Source organism: Onychomys torridus, chromosome 18 (genome assembly GCF_903995425.1).
Source record: "Onychomys torridus chromosome 18, mOncTor1.1, whole genome shotgun sequence".
NCBI lineage: Eukaryota > Metazoa > Chordata > Mammalia > Rodentia > Cricetidae > Onychomys > Onychomys torridus.
The window spans coordinates 62822097-62847915 of NC_050460.1; the positions used below are offsets into that span (position 1 = coordinate 62822097).

The window sequence follows — 25819 nt, forward strand, 5'->3', positions numbered from 1 at the left end:
AAACAAAACAAAACAAAAAATGATGCAATTCTGGCTATCTGAGCCTCCCCACAATGGTTCAAAATTCTTTCTGCTTGTCAAACTGTAGTGATTTTTAAAGTCAGCCATGGATTTCCCTTTTGTACTTTTTAGTGCAGGGTAATGTGGCCAGGGAAAGAGCGGACAAACAGATCCACCTGGTGAAGGATGTGGTGTGAGCACCTATTGCTGCCCTTCCACTGCCGAGAAGCCAGTAGAGGAGCATGTCCACACCCACGGAGGGAGCCACCAGCCCACTTCCAACACCTCAGTGTCCAAAGGCCTGGGAGAAGACAATGTGGGCAAAGCCTTGGGCAGCAGTCAGGCTGCAACCCTCCCTGAGGAATCTGGGGACAGAGATTTAGGAGTAGGGCCCTAGCCACTGTCTCCAGTGCACCCAGGGCAGGTAACTAAGCAACCAACCCGAGGAGACTGTTTCAGCGTTTTTATTCCCCTCCCCACTCTTTCCAGCCTGGTTTCCAGCTCTTCAGGTAGTTCCCACAGACAGCTGTCTCCTACAGTTCTGAGAGAGTGGTTCCATCGCAGATGATCAGAGGCTGGACCCCTCTGGCTACAATGTAGACCTTCCAGTCGGCAGCACCCGCATAGCCTTGGAGGAAGACAGCAACAGGAAAGAGTGAACGTCAGGGACACTGGCCAGAGCCAGGGGTCCAAGCCCTGCTGCTCTTGCAGGTGGGGGGCTGCATTTGACTGCGAAGGCCTCTGGGCCCCCGGAGGCCTAAGGAAGTATGCCTTGCAATTACTAGTTCTCAAGTGCAGACATGCTCTCCCCACCATCCTCTGGACAACTGAATCACATTTTAGCTGGTCACAAAGGCAGCCTGTTTTCAATGAGGAAACCATCAGCCACCAGTTCTCAGGCTGGTTTTTTTCTTTTTCTTTTTTCTTTTTGGTTTTTTGAGACAGGGTTTCTCTGTGTAGCTTTTGTGCCTTTCCTGGAACTTGCTTTGTAGCCCAGGCTGTCCTGGAACTCACAGAGATCTGCCTGGCTCTGCCACCCGAGTGCTGGGATTAAAGGCTTGCCATGTGACTGGCCATTCAGGCTCTGCCAGCCAGGAAGGAGCCTAGCGTCTGTGTTTTAGGCTGCTCTTGCCTATCAAAGCTTCCCTGGCAGCTGCCAGTCACCCCTTCTTTTCAAACTTTCTAACTGGCATTCCGGATGCTTGTGGGAACTGAAATCTAGAATCTGGAAATTTAAGGTGCTTCTGAAGTTGTCTGAACAACGGTGTTTGTAGGAAATAAGACAGAGACCTGTTTCAGTGTGCCCACAATTTCAAAGCCTGTTCTCTGTGACAACTACTCTGGATGCAGGGTCACTTCACTCAGGAAGCGGGGCCTGCTGCTCCCACGCACACATTCACTTTTTACTGCAGTCGTGCGCGTCCTGGACCACTGGGTCCCATTATTACCGCTCAGTTTCCGTCATACCCCCACACCTACACTAAAACAAAAGGCTCTGAGATGGGGGCAACACTTGGCACAGTGCCAGCTCCTGGCCTTCCCTAAGGTGAGAGCATTCTGGCACCCTGGGGCTTCTGAGGGCCAGTGGTAAAAGGACCCAAGGGAAGCTGGCCTCAGCCTGGCAAGGGCTCCGGATCTTGTGAGGCAGTACAGACAGGGACACCAGTGGCATCTGCTGCCACCATTGCTTCTGCCAAGAGGACACTGTCAACTGACTGATCTGGAATAGACTCTGAGGATACCGGACAGGAAGCATGGAGCCAGAATCAAGGTGGGTCATCGATGTGAGCCGGGTCTGGCTGTGGGACACAGAGAAGTGACACCCATGTGATGGTGGCCCTTCACTTCCTGCTGTCTTCTCTGCAAAACAGGTATGAAGGTTTCCTCTGACCTGGCCGTGGCTCTGGCCTGGCGTGCCTGTGTCAGGCAGAGACTCGAGGCTACGTGACTTGATGGTGGGACACTGGGAAGGTCACTTGACTCTCATCTATAAAAGGATAAATTATTCTAAATAACTTCCAGAATCCCTTCTAACTTGGAGTCGTTAGGCCCAACTGACACCCTCATTCTCAGTGCTGACTGTGCACACATCTATCTCCCTGTGTTACTTCACCTGTTCTCCTTTTAAGCACAATGCATCAACTGTGTTACTTTTGATTTAAGCAGATAGAACCATCGTATATTTTTGGTTGTGAGCTTAGCCTCTAACAGCTGAGCCATCTCTCCAGCCCAAAGGCTAAAGCCTTCTGGACGGCAATGTGAGATGCTTAGAAATACTGCCTCTGTCCTCCTGGACCCTACATACCAATATCTCCAGGCTCTATCGGCATGGCCACAGACTGACAGTGTCTTCGGCACTGGAAAGGAGGGATGAGCTGCAACATGGCTTCCCCGCTGCCAACAGTGAACAAATCATGCACCTTATGCATCTGGAGTAAAGAACGGGTGCAGGAGAAAGAAGGAGAAGAATGAGGGTTAGTGGACAAAACCCTTTACACATAATGGCTTTTTCTTTCCAGTCTGTCTGTCCTGCAACTCTGTGTAGACCAGAAACTCTATGTAGCTTTGGACTCACTGAGATCCAACTGCCTCTGCCTCCTGAATCCTGGGATTAAAGGCGGGTGCCAAAAAGCCTGGCCTTATATATGGCCTTGAGTTTCCTATAGGCTGAGCAATGAGGAAAACATGAATAACAACAAATTTCATAATTATCTCTAAAAGACAAAACAAACTAGTCTCTCCTAATCATGGCATCTCCTGGTACTGCAACCAGGGTAAAAAATCTCCTCTCTGGGTTATTCATTTATTTTTACTATTGTTATTTCATTGTTATCTATAAGGCAGATGTGTGGGCACTCTTGGAGGCTAGAAGAGGAGCCGGAGTCCTTGGAGTTTGAGTCTTAGGAGGAGCTGGAAGCTGCCCAGTGTCAGTGCTGGGTGGGTTTTCAAAATCCCCCTAAAGTTGGGCTAAAGGTTTCTCTCTCAGGCTGCATTTCCCTATTTACCAAAAGAAAAGGCTGGGACTATAATGACACACTATTCCTCTACAGCCTGACTATGTTCTGATTTGAGGTAGGGATGTCAGATCAACTTCCCACTCCTCTCAAGAGGAAAGCGGCAGGAGACAGATCTGCAGCAAAGATTTCTGGGAATGTGCCAGATGCCCGCAGCGCGACCGTCAACTCTCTCTGAGTCCACATGCAGAGAAGGCCTCCATCACTCGGCCCATATCCCAAAGGGGGAAAGAACGAGCCAGGTCCTGCCAACACGCTTACCTTGCTACCCACCACAGGTTCCGGGTGGACCAGGAAGCACTTGTTTAAGGAGGCATCTTTTGGAAATGGAAGTTGGGTAAAAACAGGAAAAAGCTCCCGTAAGATTTGTGATCTGTTCAGAGGTCTCCTCCTGAGAAAGTGCAAAGCAGAAATAAGTCAGCAGCTAGGTTAGCCTGACTGCAAAAGGGACAGAGTAGGGGTGGCCAATGGCAGCAGGTGCAGATGAGAAAGAGCTGGACTATGCTTTTTGTTTTCTTTTGTTTTTTAAACATTTCTTTTTTAATTTTTTTATGTCTGTAGTTGGGCATGGTAGTGCACACCTTTAATCCCAGCACTCAGGAGGCAGAGGAAGGTGGATCTCTGTGAGTTTGCGGTCAGCTTGTTCTACACAGTGAACAGAACTACAAAGTGAGTCCGATCTCAATAAGTAAATAAAATATATGTGTCTGTGTGAGTATGCCACATGTATGTGGGTGCCCACGGAGGCCAGAGAGGGAGCTAACCTCCGGAGCCAGTTATGGAAGTTATATGCTGTGGTGCTGGGAACCAAAGCCAGGTCCTCTGGAGCAGCAAGCACTCCCAACTGCTGTATCCTCAGACCCTGTTTGGTCTTTTTGGAACAGAGTCTCATGGATCCTAGCCGGCTTCCTATTCACTTCGTTGCTGAGGATAATAACCTTTATCTGGTCCTCCTGCCTCCACAGTCCAGGGCTGGGGTTACTGGCATTTGTCTCCTTACCCAGCAGGATGGTGTCTTAGGCATTGGATCCATGATGACAGTCACGCATGCTCACCAAGAAACGCCCTCTAGGTAGTTACATATGGGTGGAATGTTAAGTTCCAGCTGAAGTGATAGAGAAAATGGGAATCCTCTCGTTCCACTTTGGAAAAGGAGCTGGGTAACAGCAGGCTAGAGGCAGGGGAAGAGAGGCTGACGAGAAGGAGAAAGGGACAAAAAGCGTGACTTTCCTTTGAGGCAGAGTGGGGACAGGGGGCAGCCCGAGCAGCCTGTTAACAAACTTAAAGAAAGGTGGGGCTGGGGAGGTGGCTCAGCAGGCGACCTGAGCTTGCCCTTTGGAGCTCTCAAAGTGGCAGGGAGAATCAACTTCTGCGAGCTGTCCTCTGACCCCCACACTGAGGAGCGCCTAGAGAGGGCTCAGAGGTTAAGAGCTTATTCTGTTCTTTCAGAGGACCTGAGTTCGGTTCTCAGAGCACATGCAGAGTGGCTCACAACCACCTGGAACTCCAGGTCTAGAGGGTCTGATTTGTCTGGCCTTGGAGGGCACCTGTACTCACGGGCATACTCCCTCCCATACACACAATATAAAATAATAAAAAAACAAATAGTGAACGAAGGCACCCGCTGCCATGTTTGGTGTCTTTTGAGTTTGGTCCCTGGAAGCCACACGGTAGAAAGAGAGCCATGACCCCTGAACATTGTCCTCTGACCTCTATGTACATGCTATGGCACACAAGTATACCCCACCCCTCTCTCACTTCTAAATCACGTAATAAAGACTAAGAAAAAGGATGGCAGAGGCATTGGGAACTTGTCCAGCAAAGGGGCTGGTGTGCAGACTCAGTAGGCACAGGCATCTGCTGTCATCCCAGGACCCATGTGATGGAAGGTGGGAACTGCCTTCGACAAGTTGGCCTCTGACCTCCCACACATACATGACAGCATGAGCACTCACACACAGGCACACAATAAACGAATGAATGTAATAAAAATTTTAGATGTAAAAAATATTTTAGAAAGGAGTTATCCAACAAAACCCTAAAGTGCAATTTTAATTTTCCTTTGAACCAGTTCTCCATGGAAGCTGGCTCTTCCTTTCTTGCCAGAGGGAGCCTTAGCCTTAAGGAATGGCCCATGTTTTCTGTAGGACACAAGAAGGAACTGGAAAGCAAACAGGTTCCCACTGTCAGTGAGCTGGGCAACCAGCTTCACCTGGCTGAATCTAATCTTCTCATCCGAAAAGTGGCTGACAATCCCCGCTTTGCGCCTTGGCCGTGGATCTGCAAAGTGGCTGAGAACTCCTGCTTTGTGTCTTGACCATGGATGCAGCTCTTCTATCTGCTAAGCTTTCTCTTCAGCCCTCAACCTCCTGATTCTTCTCCTTAGAGCAAATGTTAAGCAGCTGCAATCAGGTTCATGACTGAATGAGAACATCCTTCATAGCCTCAGGTGTTGGCACTGTTCAGGGAGGCTTGGGAAGCTGGCCTCGCCAGAGGTATCACTCTGAGAGTCTAAAGACCGTCTGCTGGGCACAGGGGATGGACTCTTATTCCCCTGGAAATACAGGCCCAATAAACACTGGTTACAGTGTTCTATCACAGCAATAAAGTACCTAATGCATGGCAGCAGACTGACAGGCAGAGACCCTGTTCTCTTCCTCCCTGCACGGCACGGCACGGCATGGCAGGCTGACTTGAAGGTGTGCCGATCAGATCTATGGTACCGGCTCTCACTGCTTTGACACCTGCCCTGCCCCTTCCTCACAAGCAAGCTAAGCACCTTTCAGACTCACCATGGGTAAGAAAACGGGAACCACCTCTCAGGAAAGCAGCGCCACCACTTGGTGAGAAACCCCTCAGTGAAGCCCTCTGTGGCTTCAGGGTACTGGCATGAGAAATGCTGAATCTCTGAAGACAACAAAGGCTGTCCTGTCTTGGTGACACAGAAAGACAGAGAAGACCACAGTGAGTTACCACAGCTTTGCAGGGTTTGATCCAGCCTTTTATGGGCAGGCTGTTCATAGGAAAACCTGGCTTCTTGCCTACCTTGATCACTAGAGGACGGAGTCTCTCAAAACTATTCGGCGTGTCCTCTGGGAGCGTTACTTTGAGGGGTAACATCTGGGCACAGCCAGTGCAGTTGGCAGGGATGGGCTCCGACTCGTTCTGCTCACAGTCACTCGATGCCCAGGGGTCGAAGTCTGTGAGAGGGAAAGAGAGAGAGGGCAGACAGGTGCAGAAGGACACTGGGGAGCCCAGCAGCCCAGGAACAAAAGCAGACCGGGAAGTACCCGTCCCCTCTGGAGACCTCTTCGAGCCGGTCTGGAGGACAGGGTTCTGGGAAGGAGAGGCCCTTTTCTCTGCATGCTTTTCTATACTTTGTGAAAAGAATCTTTTAACATGTACATGCATGTCCTCCATCAAATCACTCAGCAGAGCATAACAGTTGCAACCAGCATTCAGTTACACAGTTCTTCTGTCTCTACCCTGGACCTGGCATGTCTGACCATCTCCAGCCCAGGGTGGGCAGTACACAGGTGCTCCCACACCAGGAGGCTCCTGATGCATGCACACACCCTGGTGTGGCCCTAGACCCTCGTTCTTATGCACACCTGTGGAGACCAGGATGATTCTGGGAAGGAAGAGTGAGGTGAGGGTCACTCTAAGGCAGAAGGGATGGAGACTTCTCTGGCTATTTTTGGTGGACAGTAAGTTGCTTCTGCCCATAAGCCAGTGCTCCACCTCAACTCAGAAGGGATGTGCTACTACCAATTGCTGCTTCCAGCTCCGAGGTTCACAATGTGGTCAGAATGAGTCCCAGCCCCAAGCGTTAAGTGCCAGCTAGCTGCCTGGCAATCCTCCCTAGCTTCTCTGAGAGGGTCCTGTATCCACCACCTCTTTTTTCTCACTTCTAACCTATTGCATTATTTCTTGTTTACTTCCAATTCTATGTTCTCTAAGAGTGTATTTCCAAAATGTTAAACAAGATGGTTCTGAAACCCTAGAACCAAAGGTGGCAGAGACACAGTCAGCTTCTTAAGTCAAGACATGCACATGGAAAACTGTCTGAGTCAGTGTTTGCCAGGACAGCTTGAGCTACACAGAGAAAACCTATCTAAAAACAACAACAAAACAAAACAAAAAACAAAACCGCCCCTGACAGAAGTCCTCTGAGACAGACAGGCAGCACACAGAGTTCTTTCGGAAGGTTACAAGTGGGTGCAGGGTCCTCACCAGGAGGGACTGCATTGGACACTCCCTGTCCCTGCATCACCCACCACACACAGCACCTGGCTTTCCCTGGGAGAGACCTTCACTTCCAGGGCTCTGAGGTTGATGATGCACCATTCCTGTGAGGGGTCTCTCCCCTTCAGGGCCCTCCAGGGCCACCTGTTTACATGGCCATAGGAGGCTGCCAAGTTGGACATTTTCCTCCCCTTCTGGAATTATTTATTTATTTATTTACTTACTTACTTACTTATTTATTTCCTTTTTCTTTCTTTTTTTTTTTTCCTTTTTTTTCCCCGAGACAGGGTTTCACTGTCCTGGAACTCTCTCTGTAGACCAGATTGGCTTCGAACTCAAAGAGATCCACCTCTCTCTGCCTCCAAGTGCTGAGATTAAAGGCGTACACCACCACCACCACCCAGCAAAATGTTTCTTATTAAAGAGCAAATACGATGATTTCTTGTCAAAGTACAGGAACCCCCTGGAGGCAATGAACACACAAGGCAGCATAAATAAGGAGAAGTTACACTGTTGGGAAGGAGGCTCGGGCATGGAGTCCAGGCCTGTCTCAGGCGGCCTGTGGAGCCCTCAGTGTGAGGCCTCCTTTGCACCTCTCAGAACAGACCAAGTCAGTACAGAAGTTCCCAAGGCACCTGAGGGCAGGGAAGAGCACTAGAGACACGAGCATGGACCGGCCAGAAGGGACAGGGCTGCAGCAAATGTCGGTGAGGGCTTCGGGGGCTGCTGGTCGCCCAGCTCCCCTCCCACAGGAACTGTCAGACTCCTGAGCACTGGCTTCCTGATGTTTTAGCAGGACTGTTCTAGGCTGTGACCAGGATATCCTGAGAGAGGCCAGCACATGACAGGCGAGCACACTGAGAAGCCAGAGGCTTGGCAGTCTGGAAAGAAAGAAGTGTGGACTGCAGGAGCAGTGGGGAAGACACTGGTGGAATGACATGGCATTTCCTGGTGTCCCGAGCCTGGGCAGGTCAGTGTGGGATCGCATGCAGATCTGTCTCAGACTTGTTCCGCCTGGAGAGAACTGGTTCTTACAGTTGCATGTGCGTGGGCTGGAGATGGCTCAGCTGTTAAAAGTTCACAGCTGAGAATGTAAAGGAGCCATGTGCTTCCTGCAAGCAGGGAAAATACACATTCAGGCAAAAAGCTGAGACACAAAGAGAATGTGGAATGGCATATACCTGTGCATGTGTGGGTCCATCTATTACTTAAACTGTGTAGAGGCAGCAGGTGGTGGTGGTGGTGGCGGTGGCGGCAGCGGCGGCGGACGCCTTTAATCCCAGCACTCAGGAGGAAGAGCCAGGCAGATCTCTGTGAGTTCAAGGCCAGCCTGGTCTACCAAGTGAGTTCCAGGAAAGGCGCAAAGCTACACAGAGAAACCATGTCTCAAAAAAACAACAAAATAAAAAAACAACAAAAATGGGGGTTGGGGATTTAGCTCAGTGGTAGAGCGCTTGCCTAGCAAGCGCAAGGCCCTGGGTTCGGTCCTCAGCTCCAGAAAAAAAAAAAAAAAAAAAAAAAAAAAAAAAAATTAGAGGCATATACTTCTCCCATGAGGAAGGGCGATTTAGCTAACATTTAAAGACCAAGGATCTCTATTTGCAAGAAAGTAGTTTGATCTCTAATCTTCCAAATAGACTGAAGTGAATGCCAGATTACTTAAAGATATAAATGATAAAATTTAAAGACTAGAGGAAGAATGATTTTTATTATATTATTACATTGTTTCATTTGTATGGGTGTGTTGTCTGTATACCATGTGCATAACTGGTGTCTGAAGGGTCCAGAAAAGGGTGTCAGATCCCCTGGAACTAGAGTTACAGAGGTTGTGAGCCGCCCTATGTAGGTGCTGGGAATTGAACCTAGATCCTCTGAAAGAGCAGCCAGTGCTCTTAACCAATGAACCATCTTTATAGCACTTGTTTTTTGTTGTATTCTTCTTTATTCTAAGATAAGATCCTTCTATGCAGCCTTGGCTGTCCTGAAGCTTATTATGTAGATCAGGCTGGTACTGAATTCAGAAATCTACCTAACTCTGCCTCTGGAGTACTGAGATTAAAGGTGTTTACAACACTACCCTCCCTCCCACTTTTAGAGACAGGGTTGTACTATGTAGCTCTCGCTGGCCTGGAACTTGACTTAATCTCATAGAGACATGTGCCACCACCATGTCTGGTCTTTTTTTTCTTCAATGTGCATTGGTGTTTTTTCCATGGGTGTCAGGTCCTCTGGAACTGGAGTTACAGACAGGTGTGAGCTGCCATGTGGGTGCTGGGGACTGAACCTGGGTCCTCTGGAAGAGCAATGAGTGCTCTTAACCACTGAGACATCGTTCCTCCTCCTCCTCCTCCTTCACCACCACCACCACCCTTGTCTTTTAAAGACAGTGTCTTACTAGGCTGGTGAGATGGCTTGGAATTAAAAGTGCTTTTGGCACAAGCTTAATATATTGTGAGTTCAATTCCTGGACGCCATAGTAAGAGAGAACTGGCTCCCAAAAGCTGTTTTCTGATCTTCACCTGTGCACTGTGGTACCCACACTCACACAAAAATAAATAAGTAAATAACCGATACTTAAAAAAAAAAAAAGAATATCTTACCATGTAGCCCAGACTGGCCATGGCCTTTAACTGTGATACTTCTGCCTCAGCGTCCCAAGTGCTGGGATTATAGTTATGTCTGGCTCCAAGATTATACAGTACAGGAATAATAGTACACGATATAAAGATACGTGTATATGAACACACTACATTGTAGGGGCAGAACAAAATGTGGAAACTAGCTAAATTACTGGATGGTACAAAACAAAAAATCCTTCAAATGCATTGAAGGGTTGAACACCACCCCCATTCCATTCCTTCTGGAACTGGAACCTGCATCTTTGCAGAGGCAGTTACGATGGGGTCACACGGCTGTAGAGTGGGCCTTGAATCCAGTCTGATGGATGCCCACAGGAGGAGGGGCACAGAGAACCACAGAGGACAGACAGCATGTGACGATGGAGGCAGCCAGTGAGTGGAGCACAAGCAAGGAAGGAGTGCCAGGGCTTTGGACGGAGCACAGTCCTACCAATACTTCATTTCAGAATCCTCCATCCCAAGTTCTGTGGTTTTGAGCCATCCAAGCTGCCATACTTTGTTTTAGTAGCATTAGAAATTAATAGTGCAAAACAAAACAAAAACAAACAAAAAAATCAATTAATAGTGTGTTTAGGTAATAGTACTATATACATAAAGTTTTTCATGTAAACATGGCCCAAGAAGGATCAAATATATGCATTCATTTGTGTAAAAAGGTGGTTTTTAGGCCAAGTGTGGTGGTACATGCCTGTAGTAATCCTAGCACTTGGGAGGCTAAGGTAAGAATATCTTGCTGGCGGTGGTGGCGCACGCCTTTAGTCCCAGCACTAGGGAGGCAGAGCCAGGCGGATCTCTGTGAGTTCGAGGCCAGCCTGGTCTACAGAGTGAGATCCAGGACAGCCAGGGCTACACAGAGAAACCCTGTCTGAAAAAACCAACCAAACAACCAACCAACCAAACAAACAACCAAACAAAAACTAAGCTAAAAAAGAGTATCATGAAGGGAGCCGGGTGGTGGTAGTGCACACCTTTAATCCCAGTACTTGGGAGGCAGAGGTTGGTAGACTTGAGTTCAAGGCTAGCCTAGTCTACACAGGGAATTTCAGGTCAACCAAAGATACATAGTGAGTCCTTGTCTCAAAAAAAAGAAAAAGAAAAAAATGTTTTAATTACTTCTCAGCCTCTTGGCTAAGATCATGTATAAAATATTCTGAATTTATTTTGTATTATTGTTTATGTGTGTGTGCCTGCCACAGAGTGCATGCAGAGGTTGGAGGGCAACTTTACGGAGTCAGTTCTCTCCTTCTACCTTCACGCAAGTTCTGGGATCACACGCAGGTTGACAGCAAGGCAAGGCAAGCGTCTTCACCCCAGAGCTGGTCTGCCAGCCCAGGGCACTTTCTTAAAAACAAACTCTTATGTCTCTTCATGGAGTTTATACTCATTGGTTATCTCCCAGTGAAGATGTCTCTGGAGATCAGGGACACTTAAGGCAAGATTATCAACTGAGCCTGAGTCTCTGCTAAGGCAGTCCCAAGTGGCCCCTGAGAGGAGCAGGGCAGACGCCAGACTGGTGGCCAGCAAAGCGAGGGGAATGATAATGGGAACGACTGTGAGGACCAGGCAACACAGCTTGCCCACGTCATAAGGGAGAGCTACATTTGCTTCCTACAGAGCCCTGGGATCACTGAGGAGGATGGTCAGCCATGGACTGGTGGTGATTATGGTGGTGATGGGGCATGGAGGTGTGGTCAGCTCCAGCCGGCCCTCCACCTCTCCACAAAGGCTTTGTCCGACGTGTCCTCTCTACCAGTGGCAGGAAACAGTGGGAAACGTCAGCAGCAGCAGCCAGGGCACCAAGCCACCCTGGCTCAGAACCTTCCTTCAGCTCCTAAAACGCTGCTGTCTGTCTCTTCCCAGCCGCTGGTTCCCACCCACTTGGTCTGAGCAACAAGGGAAGGGCCACCTTGGGAAGGCAGGCACTTAGCAACTGCCCATCTTTCCCTAATCCCAGACTCTTTACTCCAGACACCCTCCTCTAACTAGTTATCATCTCAGGAAACAAAACCAGGTGTGACTGAGAAGGGCCACCTTGGAGCCAACTCTCAGGTTCAGTCAGAGCTCAGCCAACCTACTTTCTGCAGAGTACCCAACCTCGAAATAAAGACGGCATGTGCCCACCCTCAGGATGTCTTCATCATGATTTCTCCTACTAGGTTTTTTTACACTAGAATGTGCTCAATAAAGCTCATGACTTGTATTCCGAGCTCTCCCCAGGGTCTGGATCATTCCACTGTTTGAAATGTCAAAATCAGTGTCTCAGACCAAACACAGCCTTGAAGAAGCCCTTCCCTCCCATCCTTTCTCACAGACCAGCACTCTGCAGAAGAGTAGCTGGGCCAACCTGCTCTCAGAAGGCCTAGTTGTTGACAAAGAAAACTAACTCAGGCTGGCTCCATGCGGACAGCCATGGCACAGCCTGGAGTTCTCAGTAGGGAAGGCCTTTTACACATAGTATTAGCCTGGCAGAAAGCAGGACTAAAGCCCTTTCTGGGTAAAAAGGCAGTGAGGGAAGCGCCAGCACAGAGCTCTGGCCTGTGGGCAGAGCCTGTGGGCCTGTCTCTGGTCTCAGTGCTCACTGCCAACAGTGCAGGGCATACACGGAGGAGGGTGCCTGACTTTTCAGGATCTTCACCTGGGGAAGACCACCAAATGAGGAGCGGAGTGATAGAAACCTCAGAAGAATGTTGACAAGAACAGCCCGTGAGGCACTCACTCATCATGGCTCCCCATGCCGGACTTATTCTAGGAATGTGCTCAGGAGACCTGCGGAGCCCCAGACCCCTCGTTCTCATGGGTGTGTGCTCAATATTTAATCAGACTCTGGCAAGTTCCTATTACACAGAGCCCCTACCTGCAGCCTGAGCATGTGCTGGACTGAAGCTGTCGATGAAGGTGGCCTTTTCAAGGCGCCCTACATCGGAGGCAGGGAGCCCAGAGCCATTTTTCACAAAGTGGGAATGGATACAGTGCCATTCTGTCATCGGCTTTACTTCAGGAGAGCTGCACTCTACAGAGCCTCTGTCCTCCCGAGTTCTCATAAGCAACCTTTCTCTCCAGCCTCAGGCAAGCTGGCCAGTGCCCCTCACAGCCCATTCCTCATTTTGAGGTGGGCACAGACACTGTGAGTCTGTGAGACTGAGAAATGAACACGGACTGCACATACAATGCCCAGCACTCAGCAGGAGCCTGGCAGAGCTCTCACCATGGTGAGGGTATTGGCAAGTAAGAGAGGAAGGCAGGGCTGGGCAGCTAGTGAAAGCGCTGAGCGCCGACAAACCCCCCTCCCCACCCTGCGCTCAGTCTCCAGCACCACAGATCCAAGTATTTCACAGCTGGGCTGTGGTGAGGACTCTAAGCCTTATGCATTCCTTAGCTCTGAAGCAACCAAGGACCTGCTTGTTCCCTAACCCTCGACGATACTACATCCACGTCCTCCTTCCTTAGAAGGTGCAGACTGCAGACAGTTCTACTTGTAGCTAGAGATCCGGCTTCCCCGCAGGAGGCCAGCTCAGGCCTTCACAGTGTAAATGTGCTTTGACTGAAAAGTATCGCTGACTTTAACTCGGTTGTCTGGATGGGCAAACGTGCAGGTGTTATTTACTGGAACATGGACACCAGTGGCTACCCACTGAAGGACAGTTGCTCAGGGTGGGGTCTCATGGCCCTCCTCATTTATGGTGGAGTGATGTGGGCTCCATCTTGTGCAGACAGCACGGGTATCTTTAATGTGAGTGTTCTCAGAAACATCCAAAGTCTTATAGGTCACAAATCTGTGATAGAAAATGTCAATTCGTGTAAGCTGTGCATACATTTTCAAATAGAATTGTTAACTGTGGTACCGGAAAATGGTATTCAACTGTATGGCAAAAACCACAGTATTTCCAGTCAGTTTAAAAATAAATTCCCACAAACAAGAAGTCATGGCGCAGAGTTCTTATCATACAACGTTCCCTTCCTCTGATTTCCCAGATAATTTGGGAAATCTTTTCATAACTTCCTCAAATGTACACAGATAGCATTCAAAGGCAACCAATCTGAGAGGCGATTTTTATGACTAATAAAGCCAGGCCTTAAGGAATGACATTATGATTTTATAAAAGTCAGCTTAAACCAGTAAAGGTTTTTCCCCAAAACATTTTCTAAAACCTATCCTGGATTCTAAAGGTTTCAGAAGAAAGTTAAAAAAAAAATGTGGACAAATGAGATTAATACCACAAAAAAAAAAAAAAAAAAAAAAAAAAGTTGGAGGGGTGGCACACCCTTTTAATCCCAGCACTTTAGAGGCAGAGACAGGCGAATTTCTAGGAGTTTGAGGCCAGCCTGGTCTACACATCGAGTTCCAGGACAGCCAGGGCTGTTACACAGAGAAACCCTGTTTCAACCCCCACAAACAAACAAACAGGGCTCGGGCAGGTTGGCTAGATGGATCAGTGGGTACAAGTGCTTACCAGGCAAGCCTGACACCTCAAGTTCAATCCTTAGTCAAAAGGAAAGAACCAACTCCTGAGAGTTGTCCCCTGACCTCCACAATTGTGAGTGCTATGGCACATATGTGCCTGTGCTCACACACACACACATACATACATACATGATGTACTAATAAGTAATATTTTTTTCATGATTTTAAGAGGGGTTGGGAGTCTAGCTCAGTGGAAGGTTCTAGCCTGGACTGTCTAAGCCCTGGGCTTAGTCTCCAGCGTGGAGGAGGAGAAAGAGAAGACAGGACTCATCCCCCAAACTGCCCCAAGCAACAGCCTTCTGTTCTTTCTCAAAATGTGGGTCTGAAGTGATCCCGTACTACACTTTTTTCAAACGGAGGCTCCTCTGCAGTCTACAAGACTGGAGTTCCTGTGGCTGCATCACTGATAAAGTGTCTCCTGACACACTGCATTGATGTAAGCAGGGTGGGAGTGACAGACGCTGGCCCAGCAGGGTGACAGCGGGAGGACCTGGTGAGAGGTGCCCACCAGAGGCGGAGATCCCAGGGGAGGAGGCCCTGAAGGGAGAGGGGTCGGCCCTCTGTGACCGCCCATCCTAACATCATGGTAGAGGATTTGACTCCACCAGACATGTTTCTCTGGCAAGTTTAACTTTTCTGAGCCTCAATTTTCCTGTCGGCAAAATATGGAAAACACACCTCATCCCCCAGTCTTAGCAAGGACTGAATGAAGGAAGACAATATTGGGAAGATGCCAATAAATCCCTTTCCATCAAACACCATCAAGAAAAGTGGATCTCAGGCTGGACATGGCGGCTCATGCCCATAATCCTACCAGTGTTGGGGCTGAGGCCAGCCTGAGACACAAATCAAGTTCTAGGACAGAGTCAGCAGTATGAGACCATCTCAAACAAAACAAACAGAGAGAACACCCATCTTCTGAGAAGTAAGCAGCTTTCTACCTGGGAAGGGTTTGTCTTCCTCTCCACCTTGCAGAGGAACGCCCTTATTCTCTGGCATATACTTCTTGGTAATGGGCAAGGACATCAGGCGAATGTGATGGATGAGTGAGCGCCAGGTGTGAGCTCCCGAAAGCACTGGCTCAGGTGCTAAGGAGCTAAAAGGTTGAATTACAAAGTAGGCAGTGAACAAGATTAATCCCAGAGTTAGGAAGACCTAGAAGGAAAGACAAGAGTGACATTAAGAATTGCCCCAATGGCCGGGCGGTGGCGCACGCCTTTAATCCCAGCACTGGGAGGCAGAGCCAGGCGGATCTCTGTGAGTTCGAGGCCAGCCTGGGCTACCAAGTGAGTACCAGGAAAAGGCGCAAAGCTACACAGAGAAACCCTGTCTCAAAAAAACAAAAAAAAGCAAAAAAAAAAAAAAAAAGAATTGCCCCAACAAGAAAGTTCGCAACACTGAGGAGAAAAACAGGCCTCTGGTGCTATTTCCAGTGTACCTAGAGCTAGCCCACTTCCAAAGGAGCCATTTGCTTGCACCTCCAAAGGCATTTAAAGCTTGAGATCTATGAGCCCTGTAAGGCTCCCCAAGCTTCCATCCCACAACCAGGGGCTGCATGCACTACACAGACACAGACACAGACACACACACAGACACACACAGACACACAGACACACACACACTCACACATGGATTTCATTTAATGCCAGTTGACCACACAATCACATTTCCTAGTAATAGACAGACAGCAAGAACAACGGCTGTTTATGCTAGAAAAACCCAGTTCAGTATGGGAAGCAGTCAGTAGTAACTGGAGGGAGCTGAAGCACCTGAGGTAGGCTCTCCAAGCAACACTTTACCTTATACAGGGCTAAGAGGAGAGGGTACTGGGGTGGTCCCCTTTGAGGTTCATTCTTCTCCAGTAGCTGTCTGATAAATTTTTCAATCGCTTTTTCTGACATTCCACACTGATGGCCTGTCTGTCTCACCAAATCAACAGTCTCTGAAAGTTTGTCATAGATGCTGATCTCATTAGCAGCAAGATCCATGTCTTCCAAAAGGAAATCCCTGAGAGAGAACAAAAGTAAAATGAGTTTCTTTTTCTTTCTTTCTTTCTTTCTTTCTTTTTTTTTTTTTTTTGAGACAGGGTTTCTCTGTGTAGCCCTGGCTGTCCTAGAACTCACTCTGTAGACCAGGCTGGCCTCGAACTCACAGAGATCCGCCTGCCTTTGCTTCCTGAGTGCTGGGATTAATATAGGTGGGTGCCACCACTGCCCAGAAAATGACGGTTTCTTTAAAATCTTTCCTGCTCAAGGCTACTTCCTTTCAACAATGTTTCTGGACCCCGAGACAACAAATTTTGTGTTTTTACTCCCAAACCACACCAGACCAATGCTTCTTCCAAACACAATGAGCATGTAAAGACAATGTCAAACTGTTGTATGTACAATACTTTTTAAATTATTATTTTGTTTTCTGTTTTGGGACCATATATCTTGCTATGTTGCTCAGGACGTTAGAGTTCTCGAGCTTGAGTGATTTTGATTTTCTTGACTCAGTCTCTCCAATGCTGATATTACAGTCACAGATCGGCCACTGCATCCAGTTTATGCATGACTCATAAAATGTCATTTAACTAGGCTGTGAGTGGTAATGCATACCTTTAATCCTAGCACTCAGGAGGTAGTGGGAAGTAGATCTGTGTGAGTTCCAAACCAGTCTGATCTATAGAGTTCTAGGCCAGCCAGGGCTACATAGTTAGATCCAGACTCATTTTTTTTTAAATTAAATGCGTTTAATATTTTTTCATATAGGAGGAACAGTGCTTAGGATTTTTCACCCCTTAAAAGCAGAGGGTCCTCTTATTTGCCTGTTTTGGTCTCAAAGTGCTTCTAACTTTGCAAAGCTCTTGACATAGAGCTTGTGGATTCTTCAGTAACAAGACGCTGCACCTGTAGGGTAGATCAAGTCAAACAGCTCTGTGGAGAAGCAGTGGCCTGACATGTCACCACTCAGGGCACAAGTGAGTGCAGCTCCTTTTCCCACCATGTGCCTCCTGCCTCCCGTGGGCATCTTCCATTTGGTCTCCTTTCTGGCTAAACACCTGGTCCACTGCTCTGAATATAGCCTGCACATCAGAATCACTTAAGAGTTGTTACAAGGTTGCCCAACCTGCCCCTCTTGCGGGCTGCTATGTTCATGCCACACCAGCAGGCAGGAGTCCACAGTGAGCTTATGAAGCTCCACTCCTCACCACATCTGACTTCAGAACACAGCCACCCCAGCGGATGGGCAGTGGTGGCTCACTGTGATTCTGATCTGTATCTCTCTGAAGGTTAGTGATGCTCAGCATCTTCTTGGGTGCTTACAGGCCATTTAGATCCCCCTTCTGCAGGAAGGGCTGTCCTCTGTACTTATCCATTGGGCCGTCTCATTATTAGTCTGTAGGAATTCTCAATGTGCTCTTATCAGCAGGCCCTTATCAGACATTGCAAACAATCCCTTCAGACATCTAAGCTTGCCCTCTTCCTGTTGGCAGCACTAGGGTTGAACCAAAGGCTCAGCTCCATTTCATTTTCCTTCTTTCTTCCTCTTCAAAAAAAAAAATGTCCTGGGCAGCAGTGGTGCACGCCTTTAACCCCAGCACTCGGGAGGCAGAGACAGGTGGATCTCTGTGAGTTCCAGGCCAGCCTGGTCTACAGAGTGAGATCCAGGACAGGCACCAAAGCTACACAGAAAAACCCTGTCTCAAAAAACCCCCCAAAATTGTTTGTTTATTAAGAAAAAGGTCTCGTGTAGCCCGGCCTGGCCTCAAACTTGATGTGTAGCAAAGGCCTTCCTTGAACTTCCAGTTCTTTGCTGTGCACCACCATACCAGGTTCTGTGACTTCCTTTCTGGACCTTCTCTCTTTTTTTAAGTTACGCATGTGTGCATGAGTATGTGCACACGTGTGCAGGTGACTGTAGAGAGCAGAAGTTTAGCGCTGCACAGGCTGGGTGGTAGGAACTGAATATGGATCCTCTGTAAGAGCCCTCCCCAACTCCAGCTCCATTCTCTGCGGCATCTTTGCAGCACGGCTTTCAGCCTGCAGAGGTTCAGCTTCTCCCCTCGCCACTGGTGCTTCTGCAGCACACGGGAGACCACTGGTGCTTCTGCTGCACACAGGGGACCACTGATGCTTCTGCAGCACACAGGGGAGACCACTGATGCTTCTGCAGCACACGGGGGAGACCACTGGTGCTTCTGCAGCACACGGGAGACCACTGGTGCTTCTGCTGCACACGGGGGAGACCACTGATGCTTCTGCTGCACACGGGGGAGACCACTGATGCTTCTGCTGCACACGGGAGACCACTGATGCTTCTGCTGCACACGGGAGACCACTGATGCTTCTGCTGCACACGGGAGACCACTGATGCTTCTGCGGCACACGGGAGACTACTGGTGCTTCTGCAGCACACGGGGGAGACCTCTGATGCTTCTGCAGCACACGGGGGAGACCACTGGTGCTTCTGCAGCACACAGGAGACCACTGGTGCTTCTGCAGCACACGGGAGACCACTGATGCTTCTGCAGCACACAGGAGACCACTGATGCTTCTGCTGCACACGGGGGAGACCACTGATGCTTCTGCAGCACACGGGAGAGACCACCGATGCTTCTGCTGCACACGGGAGACCACTGATGCTTCTGCTGCACACGGGAGACCACTGATGCTTCTGCGGCACACGGGAGACTACTGGTGCTTCTGCAGCACACGGGGGAGACCTCTGATGCTTCTGCAGCACACGGGGGAGACCACTGGTGCTTCTGCAGCACACGGGGGAGACCACTGATGCTTCTGCTGCACACGGGGGAGACCACTGGTGCTTCTGCTGCACACGGGGGGACCAATGGTGCTTCTGCAGCAAACGGGAGACCACTGATGCTTCTGCAGCACACAGGAGACCACTGGTGCTTCTGCAGCACACAGGAGACCACTGGTGCTTCTGCAGCACACAAGGGGACCACTGATTCTTCTGCAGCACACGGGGGAGACCAGTGCCTAGTGCAGCCTCACAGAGGCTTTGTAAGTTTTTGTTTTAAAGGTTATTTTATGTACATCGGTGTACAGCTGTATACCCTGTGTGTATGGTACACTCGGAGGCCAGAGGAGGCATCAGATTCCCTGGTATGGAAGTTACAGATGGTTGTGAGCCACTATGTAGGTGCTGGGAATAGAACCCAGGTCCTCTGGAAGAGAAGTTAGTGCTCTTAACCACTGAGCCATTTCTCCAACCACACAAAGGTTTATGCTTTCTTCTAATACTTTTATTATTTATTTAAATTTTTTTTCTTCTTTTTGAGACAGGGTTTCTTTGTGTAGCCTTGGCTGTTCTTGAACTCACTCTGTACCCCAGGCTGGCCTCAAACTCACAGAGATCCACCTGCCTCTGCCTCCTGGGATTAAAGGCATGTGCCACTATTGCCCGGCTCTAAGACTTTTATAATTTTAGCTTATACATTTAGTTTTCTGAACCACCTTAAATTTATTTTTGTGTGGTATAAATAAGGATCCAACTTCATTCTCTTATAATGGATATCCCTTTAGTCCCTTACCACAGGTTGAAGACATATATAGTGCGTGTGTGCGTGCGTGTGTGCGTGTGTGCGTGTATGTGTGCGCGCGCGCACGCGCGCGCGCGCGTTATGCAATGCTGGAGACTGAACGCAGGGTCTCATGTATGCTAGGCAAGCACTCTACCACTGATTCTCCTGTCTCAGACTTTTGAGTGCTTTAATCTTAGAACACAGAATGCTGAGGCTGCAAGATTAAGATTTCAAGGTCAATCTGGGCTTGGCTACACATCAAATCCCAGACTAGAATGGGCTATCTAGAGAAACCCTGTTTCTGTTTTGTTTGTTTGTTTATTTTTTAAAAGATTTATTTATTTATTATGTATACAGTGTTCTGCCTGCCAGAAGAGGGCGCCAAATCTCATTTTAGATGGTTTGTGAGCCACCATGTGGTTGCTGGGAATTGAACTCAGGACCTTTGGGAGAACAGCCAGTGCCCTTAACTGCTGAGCCATCTCTCCAGCCCCTGTTTTTTTTTTTTTTTAATGTTTATTTATTATGTAAACAGTATTCCCTGCAGGCCAGAAGAGGGCACCAGATCTCATTACAGATGGTTGTGAGCCACCATGTGGTTGCTGGGAATTGAACTCAGGACCTCTAGAAGAGCAGTCAGTGCTCTTAACCACTGAGCCATCTCTCCAGCCCCAGAAACCCTGTTTTATTGTTTGCTTGCTTTTAAAGGAACACACATGTACCATGTCAGTAAGTTTTGAAGTTAGAATCATTTGGGGAATGAAGTGTGTGAAATAAGAGCTGAAAAAAAATCAGTAAACTACTAATGGGGATGAAAAATAGTGCAGGCACCGTGGAAAGACAGCTGTCAGTTTTCACAAGTTAGACAATGAGTTAACATGTCATATTACAACTCTACTGACAGGTATGTACCCAAGAGATCTCAAAACATATGTCCACACAAATACTGAAGACAAATGTCAGCATTGGCATTATTCTTAACAGTCCTAAACCGGAAGTAATCCAACGAAGTAATGAATGCAGGAACAGAATGTGATACATTCACTTACGGAGTATCACAGGCCAATAAAAAGTGATGGCGTCCTAATACAAGCTATGTGGCCAGCCTCGAAAACACTGTGATGAGTGGAAGACAATCACGAAGACTACCCAAGAGCAGGCAAGTCTACAAGCTAAGAAGTGGACTGATGCTCGCCTAGAGAGACGAGTGGAGAGAGCGGAGAGTGGCTGGCAGTAGTCAGGGCCTCTCTGCAGAGACAAAGGGTCCTCATCTTAAACGGCAATGACGGTTATGCAAATGGTGAGCACAAACTCTTCAAGTGGGTGAACTTTGTGACTTATAAATTCTATCTTAATAAAGGGCTGGTGCATGTTTATGGATTTGAATTTACCCCCATTATGGCATTTATTATTCTACACCGTGTTCTCTTTCCTGCTGCCCAGACACTGGCCTCTGAGGTCTATGAGGGCAGGACACACACGTACATGTTACCAGAGGTCAATGTCTGGTGCACATAATAAAGACTTGCATATACTTGGTGACAAAGAGAATGATAAAGTGGCTGAAGATCATCAAAACAAGTTATAAAAAGGAGTCTGGGGATGTGGCTCAGTTGGCAGAGGGCTTGGCTAGCATCCATGAGGGCCTAGGTTTAATCCTTAGCACTGAGGAAATGTGGGCATGGTGACTCACATCTCTAAGGTAGAAGCAGGGGGACTAAGAGTTCACCCTCAGTTCACACAAAGTCTAGGCTGCCTCATACAGCCCTGGAAGGCCTGGGACTCACAGAGATCTTCCTGTCTCTGCCTGGGATCAAAGGCATGTATCAGGGCTGCAGTGATGGCTTGCTGGTTAAAAGCACTGGCTTCTCCTCCAGAGGACCTGGGTTTGATTCCCAGCACCACAGTGGCTCACAACCATCAGTAGCTCCAGTACCTGGGGATCTGATGCCCTGTCTGGCCTCTGAGGCCACTGCAAGCGTACAGAGCACAGACACACATGCAGGCAAAACACCACACACTAAAAATGAAATTTTAAAAAAATACAGGTTTTTTTGGTTTTTCTTCTTTTTTAATTTAATGTTTTTTAAAAAGAGTTCAATGTTTTTATTTGACATTTCTGACATTAAAAATGGCACTATATTTTTTTTGTTGTTGACCTTGATTTTTAAAAAGGGCCAGCATTTCCCTCTTGCTGGCATATACTCTGGAGTTCTTTGTAACAACCTTCCTTTTTTTCTTTTCCTGATTTGCTTAACTACTGATGCTCATCTAAAGAGAAGTTGAAAATTCTGCCTTAAGGTTTTCAATGTAAGGATGGTGACTATCTTGAGTCTTTTGAGAGGATATGGTGGCTCAAGGCATATGCTAGAGGCATCATTCTCAGACTAAAGTTGGGACACTCAGAGTGACCGGGCGCACTCTTGGATACGTTTCAGAACATTCTACATTCTCAGCAGAAGCTTCCATTCTGCAGAAGAATGCATTGCTCATTGTTCTCTGTTTTAACCATCTAACAAAGTACAGCACTTTTTTTCTATTATCAGCTTGATACAGTATAAATTCTTATCTTAATAGTGAAATGTTTCATTGAGGCTTGCCCAGTAACTGAGCAAAACCAAAACTTATTAAAAGCCACAGTCACCGAGGGTCCCCCTGCTATGTAGCCTCCCTGGTTCCGTGGGTTGCAGTCTGATTGTTCTAAAGGTATTTTAAAGGCATTCACCATGCCCAGCCCTCCAACAGACTCTCTTACTGCATGTGTTCCCCGCTGTAAACTACTTGTTAGTATGTGCAGACTAGAACAATCATCACAAGTTACCCACTTCAATGCTTTCAGTTCTGGGTGAGGAAAAGATGCATCTGAAGCCAGTAGTCATCTGGACCTCACTCCTTCCATAAAGCTGCTCCTGACGAGCAGTCAGGAGGGACCAGAAAGCGTCAAGAGCCACTCCAAGGACAAACCAATGCAGATATAGTGTTTCCAAGCCAGGTATTGGTGGCATAAACTTTGTGATCCCAGCACAAGTGGGAGGGGGTTGGGAGGCTGAGGATGGAGCTCAGTCGGCAGAAAGCCCTGAGGTCCAGGACTGTAAGAAATAGCACTTGGAGCAGGGTGGCGGTGGCACACGCCTTTAATCCCAGCACTTAGGAGGCAGAGCAAGGTGGACCTCTGTGAGTTCGAGGCCAGCCTGGGCTACAGAGTGAGTTCCAGGAAAGGAGCAAAGCTACACCACAGAGAAACCCTGTCTCCAAAAAACAAAACAAAACAAAAGGAAATAGAACTTGGCAGGTACAGGCAACAGGATCAGAAGTTCAACCTGGAATACATAAAACCCTCCCTCCCCCAAACAAAAAGGGCACATTGCCAAAGAACAATAAGGTAGGTTATCTCTGTAATGATTCTGTAATCATAAAAATCCTGCTGCTACTCTTGTATACACTGTTCTGTCTGCATGTATGCCTACACACCAGAAGAGGGCACCAGATCCCATTACAGATGGTTGAGAAGCACCACGTGGGTGCTGGGACTTGAACTCGGGACCTCTGGAAGAGCAGCCAGTGCTCTTGACCTGAGCTGTCTCTGCAGCCCTCTACTGCTATTCTTAGAAAGAAAGCATCACTGGGCACAAAGGGAATGAGGGCGGTGAAGGGCAGACAGCCATGGTGAACCACGGCTCTCCGTGACTGCTGCAGGAAACACGAGGTGAGGGCCTGGGCTCCATCCCCAGCACACATTCAGAAGGGAATAGAATGATAGTGCCATATGATCCTTTCGTGACCAGTAATTCCAGAAACAGCGATTTCCTGTTTAAACTGGAGACTTTAAAAATGATCATACAGATAGAATATTGGATATAATGTTATTAGACAACAACAAGCTTGCCCATTTACACACGTGAAACACAAAGTCACAGCTAAGCACCGAGCACGAGAAGAATGAGTGAAACCAGCTGAGGCAGGTGATCCATTTACCTCCAGAAAGAGGGTCCGGCCTGGCAGAAAGGAGCTTTGTCTCGGAGGGAAGGTCGGAAGAATGAGCTTGACTCTTTAACAGTGGTTTAACTCTGCAAGGGCACAGGCAGGGTCACCGGGGAGTCAGCAAACCAAGGCTTCTGTCCCACCCTTGACATACAGTCATCCTCCGTTAGCGATGGGGAGATGTTTCCAGACCCCCAGTGCAAGCCTGAAACCACATTGTACTCAACTGTTAGACACACCAGGTTTTTCTCATGCACACTTACGAGTAAGTTTAATTTATAAATGAAGCACAGTGAAATAACAAAAACAACTAATGAAGAAATAGAACAATAACACACTCTAATAAAAAGCCAGATGAACTTAGTCTCACTCTTCAAGTGTCTTGTACTTACCCTTCTTATGATGCTGTGATGGGCTAATTAATGCCCACACAAACCATGGGAGGTGAAGGACACAGGCATGGGGATTAAGACCCTGCTACGTTCCTAACAAGTAGGTGGCAGGCACAGCCAGGCACGGGAACACTGAACAAGCGATGACTGCCCCAGGCAGGTCAGTGGGAGAGTTCAACCCGCTGCTCAGAAGGGCACACTGAAAATGGACGCACTGCTGATTGCCCGATACAGGAGACTGTGGTATTGAGTTCCTGCAAACTCTGGGCGCGCGGGACTCAACAAAATGCTTTCAAGCCTCTTCCCTGCTGATTCAAGGCACACTCTGGGGCCAGGGGTCTAGCTCAGCAGAAGAGCCTTGGTTCAATCCCCAGCAACAGAAAACAAACTGAAGTAACAAAGGCAGCTACTTCAGGACAGCAGCTCTCAACCAAGAGTGACTCTGCTCTTGGGGGGCATCTGGTGATGTCTGAAGGGTTTCTTCCCCATCTTTGTTGTCAAAATTGGAAGTCCTATTGGCATCTAGTGGGTAAGGGCCAGCATCACACAGAGAGAGCCCAGACAGTCCTCCACAATGAAGAATGGTCCTGCTCAAAGAAAAGAGCTGAGCCTGACTTTCAAGAGAGGCCTGCCAGGGGCGAGTCAGGGTGCTGGTTCACAGTGGAGGGAGACTTCAGGAATGGAAGCAGGGCAGCTCTTGTGAGATGGTTCCCACAACTCCGGCCGGGCCTCAGTCCCTGTGGAAGAGCATGGGAGCGTGGCTCAGGGAGCTGCTGCCACAGAACTTGTCAGCAGAAGGTTGTGAGAGAACTGAGCATGGTGGTACTGTGAGCTCCAGGCCACTCTCAGCTATGAGTGCAGGACCGTCTTGGACAATATAAGATCCTGATTCAAAAACAAACGGGCTGGCGAGATGGCTCAGTGGTTAAGAGCACTGGCTGCTCTTGAGAGAATCTGGGTTTGGTTCCCAGCAGCCACATCATGGCTCACAACCACCTACAACTCCAATTCCAGGGAATCCAATACCCTCTTCTGACCTCTTCTTCAGGCACTACATGCATAAGGTATGTGTGTATACAATGTACAATATAATATTGTACATTGTATATATATTATATTGTATATTGTTTATGTATATATTGTATACATATATTTACATACAGTAAGTAAATTTTATATAAAAGTCAAACAAGTCTGTGGAAAGTAAAAAGAAGGCTAAGAGAGCAAAATAAATGTAACTGTCACTTTGGCACTAGCCAGTCCAGTGACATGACATGTCCTGAACACTGACATGAACAGCTTTGGCTGACCAGCAACTCTTAAGACACAATACTGATCCAATGATGCTAGGAAGCATATATTCAAGCTGCCAATAATGAGAACAATCTGCAGAGAAATTCTTTCTCCTGTTTGGTTCCCTAGTTAGCTGTGGGGTGTGCTGTACACTCTTCATGAATACATTCCATTCAGGGTCATCCCAAGGTTCTCGTGACTGAAAACATCCTACTAAAGAGAATAATGCATCCATCAGATTGCAGTTAAAAACTACTAAGAGC

At 48.0% G+C, this 25819-nt stretch overlaps 1 protein-coding gene and 1 long non-coding RNA gene across 5 annotated transcripts in view; one reads left to right on the top strand and one right to left on the bottom strand.

Annotated features, from left to right (window-relative positions):
- Positions 1 to 448: 448 nt before the first annotated feature.
- The window catches only part of C18H6orf89 (chromosome 18 C6orf89 homolog), a 32262-nt gene continuing 6891 nt past the window's right edge, over positions 449 to 25819 (bottom strand). Inside the window, exons 2-10 of one of the 4 annotated variants that reach the window (XM_036168179.1) lie at positions 24264 to 25000; positions 23866 to 24076; positions 16160 to 16367; positions 15302 to 15515; positions 6060 to 6214; positions 5807 to 5946; positions 3276 to 3405; positions 2306 to 2429; positions 449 to 628 (exon numbers count right to left, since the gene is read on the bottom strand). In XM_036168179.1, the coding sequence (XP_036024072.1) occupies positions 534 to 628; positions 2306 to 2429; positions 3276 to 3405; positions 5807 to 5946; positions 6060 to 6214; positions 15302 to 15515; positions 16160 to 16348 (1047 nt within the window). In that variant the 5' untranslated portion in view covers positions 16349 to 16367; positions 23866 to 24076; positions 24264 to 25000 and the 3' untranslated portion in view covers positions 449 to 533. The remainder of the gene's footprint in view (positions 629 to 2305; positions 2430 to 3275; positions 3406 to 5806; positions 5947 to 6059; positions 6215 to 15301; positions 15516 to 16159; positions 16368 to 23865; positions 24077 to 24263; positions 25001 to 25819) is intronic. The other 3 variants (XM_036168180.1, XM_036168178.1, XM_036168177.1) reach the window with 3 other exon arrangements.
- On the top strand, positions 18376 to 21280 carry LOC118569909. The gene is made up of 2 exons (XR_004943101.1): positions 18376 to 19369; positions 20795 to 21280. It is a non-coding gene; the product is annotated as an uncharacterized LOC118569909 (long non-coding RNA).